General features: G+C 43.1%; 1 protein-coding gene across 2 annotated transcripts in view; it reads right to left on the reverse strand.

The window, feature by feature from the left end:
• Positions 1-2,881, reverse strand: part of TUBD1 (tubulin delta 1) — an 11,874-nt gene that overhangs the window by 1,757 nt on the left and 7,236 nt on the right. For both annotated transcript variants that reach the window (XM_006016052.3, XM_025210020.1), the window contains exons 7-8: positions 1,825-1,965; positions 744-927 (exon numbers count right to left, since the gene is read on the reverse strand). In XM_006016052.3, the coding sequence (XP_006016114.1) occupies positions 744-927; positions 1,825-1,965 (325 nt within the window). The remainder of the gene's footprint in view (positions 1-743; positions 928-1,824; positions 1,966-2,881) is intronic.

Genomic DNA, 2,881 nt, shown 5'->3' on the forward strand with positions numbered 1-2,881 from the left:
ACAGAGAGGTTTTACCTGGCTGCCCCTGTAGCAGCAACACCTGCACTGCAACACCCCTGACAGGGGCTTATGGAACCCCAGTTGAGAAGCACTGCATTAAACAGACATAAGACAGTCGGTGCAAACGCCCCCATGCTGCTCTAGCATTGTGCTTCAACCCAAGAGGTGTTTCCTCCAGACTACAGGAGAGAGTCTGCAAACTCATTCATAGATTTCTGTACTGTGACTGCTGAAAAAAGAAAAGGCAATTGTACTGCAGAAAATGGTTCAAGGCCACCAGCCATTTGACCAAGGTCACCAAACAGCCACTGGTCTACGGACAACACTTTACTGTCTTTGGAGAATACTATGAGACTTGGCTTCTTAGCAAGTCCGGTCTGAAATAGCTGGCTCAGGGTTACAGAAGCTGAGACTTTGCTCCTCTATGCATGAACTTACGTAATGCTGCATAGTGCTCATACTTTTACAGCAAAAAAGTAAACTGCAACATACAGTCTGGCCTGAATTTGTACCTCAGACACATGCTCCTCTATATCAGTCTCTCAGTAACATTTGGACAATTTATTTCTATATTTGCATGCCTTCTGTAATGGAGCTGGCATGCTGTTGTTAACTGCGACTTTTATTAACCCAAATCAGAATTAACTCTGAAACAACTGTGAAACAATTTGCTAGCACTGTTACTATAACAACACTGGACTTTTTTTTAATCTAAATGATAAAACACCATTATTTTCACTTACTTGGAAGCAAACATATTCCAAGCCTTCCCAACAATATCGTCTAGAGGCTTCAGCAGAAACTGGCTATTGCTGACCAAAGCAGCAGACTTTTCATACTTGTTAAAAGCTCTTGGTGTTTTCCATACATTAAAAGCATCCTGAGGGTTTAGCCATGAGGTATATAATGCAGCATCTCTGAAGCCGCCTGTAGTGGAAATAAGACAACATTTTCTGACTGATGCTGATAAAAGTTGGGGGGGGTGTTTAATAAGCTCACCTACAATATTCCCATCAAAATATTTCACATAGTAATGTACATGAAAACTGATTCTCTTCTTTAAATCTACTAAATTCATCTAAATGAAAAGTAACCCGCAAAAGGAATGTTTAAAAGTGGTGCTGTGCCTGGAAGGCCAGCAAGTTGTTTGTCTGACCTCAAACAACCGTAAATAAGGGGGAAGCTGCAACTTGATCTCAAGCCCTCTGTCCTGGCTGATGCTTAGAAGCACAGTCTTGGTGGTGTAGCATGGGTAGATGAGCTTGGAAGACCCCAGTTCGAGAGAAAGCAGAATTGTGGTAGGTGTATACACACCTATAGATTTCCATTCCACCAGTCCTCTGAAAGCCTCAATTTTGGCTTGGAAGATTCATTAGGCTTCTAAAGTGGTTTCTACATGATGATGGGTCAGTGAAACTGCAGCTATTCCCACAGATTTTCCCAGACAGTTTAGTGCAGCTTGGATACGAAAGTTACTCCTGTACCATATGGTAATAGGTAAGATGTGCTATTCCCCCATTCCTACAGCAGCTCTGCTTCCTTTCAAGTAGAATACTGACCAAGAATCTTGTCTCACAAACAGTATTTGGTGTTCTAAGAAGCACTGATAGGTGCTGGCATGGCAGTATCTTGATATGCAAACACAGCAGTCCCTAAAGACCGATTACACGACCCGGCCTTGGACATTAGAATGTGTTTCCAGAAGGAACGCTGACCTTAATGCTCTAAAATACGTAGCCTTCATTTTTTTTACTTTCTCCAGAGGCTGTCACACGTAAGCAGTAGGAAAGCAATAAATAATATACTGTATTTTGTTTTCCTCACCTACATCCACACTTTGTACATCTTTTCCTCGCAGGATAACCAGGTTGGCAATAGAAGTGTTAAAATGCGGTGCTCTACTCGGAGAGCATTTTTGGGAGACAGGGAGTCCAGGCAATGGTGGTCGCACCTGCCAATTGATACCTGGAAAGAGGTTTTTGCAACAGAGTAAAAATTAAAGGAAATGAATCATTTGATCGTGTGATGCACTTTTTTTATTTGTTGGTTCCTGTTGTCCTGATGCAAAATATGGCTGCATTGAGTAAGAGGTACAATAGGCTAGCTGGAGACAGCTAGTGAGATGGCTAGCACAGGGCACCTGGCTGAGAATGTTCTATAGGAGTGAGCAGCCACCTTTTTGGGCTGCAGGCTGAAGTTACCAGAAATTTAGATCAGCAGCAGGTTGGGGCTAGGACTCCGGCACCACCACTACTTTTCCCTGTGGCAGCATGGAGTAAGTGCTTACAGCCACCATTTCTTCCTGTGGCACCAAATGCTGCCAAAGCCCCATGTCCATCGGCCAAATCCAGCCTGGGGGCTGTAGGTTGCTGACCTTTGCACTAACGCATGTAATCTCTGCTCGCTAATTGAGCAGCAATTACTCAACTCTGAGAGAAAATAGGGCCAAGCCTGCAGTTCTAATATAGGAAGTCTCCTGTTGCAGTTGCTAATCCTGGCAGACTGTATGCTTGTGTCTGTAGTAAACAGTTCACCCTTGTACCCTGATGGTGCCTACTGCCTAGACCATGTAACTAGAAACCATGTTTCAGTTTTCCATGTGTCTATGTAGTTGATATGGGGAGGCTTAAGTGTGCAATTTTTAGAAGTGGAAGGAGTATGAAGGATAAATGTAGCAGAACTTGGAATCCAAGGGCTGTTCCAAGTGGATCATGTAAATAAAATGCATAGCTCCCTGTGGTTTTAATTTGTTGTACATATTTTTAATATTTGAGGTGCCTGGGAACAAAACCAGGATATAGCAGAAATGAGCTGGAAGGTGTTGTGGCAGCTGAATTATTCAATGGAGGAAGCAGCTGGGTTTGTACAGAAAAATTCCTGC

Source organism: Alligator sinensis, unplaced genomic scaffold (assembly GCF_000455745.1).
Source record: "Alligator sinensis unplaced genomic scaffold, ASM45574v1 scaffold118_1, whole genome shotgun sequence".
NCBI lineage: Eukaryota > Metazoa > Chordata > Crocodylia > Alligatoridae > Alligator > Alligator sinensis.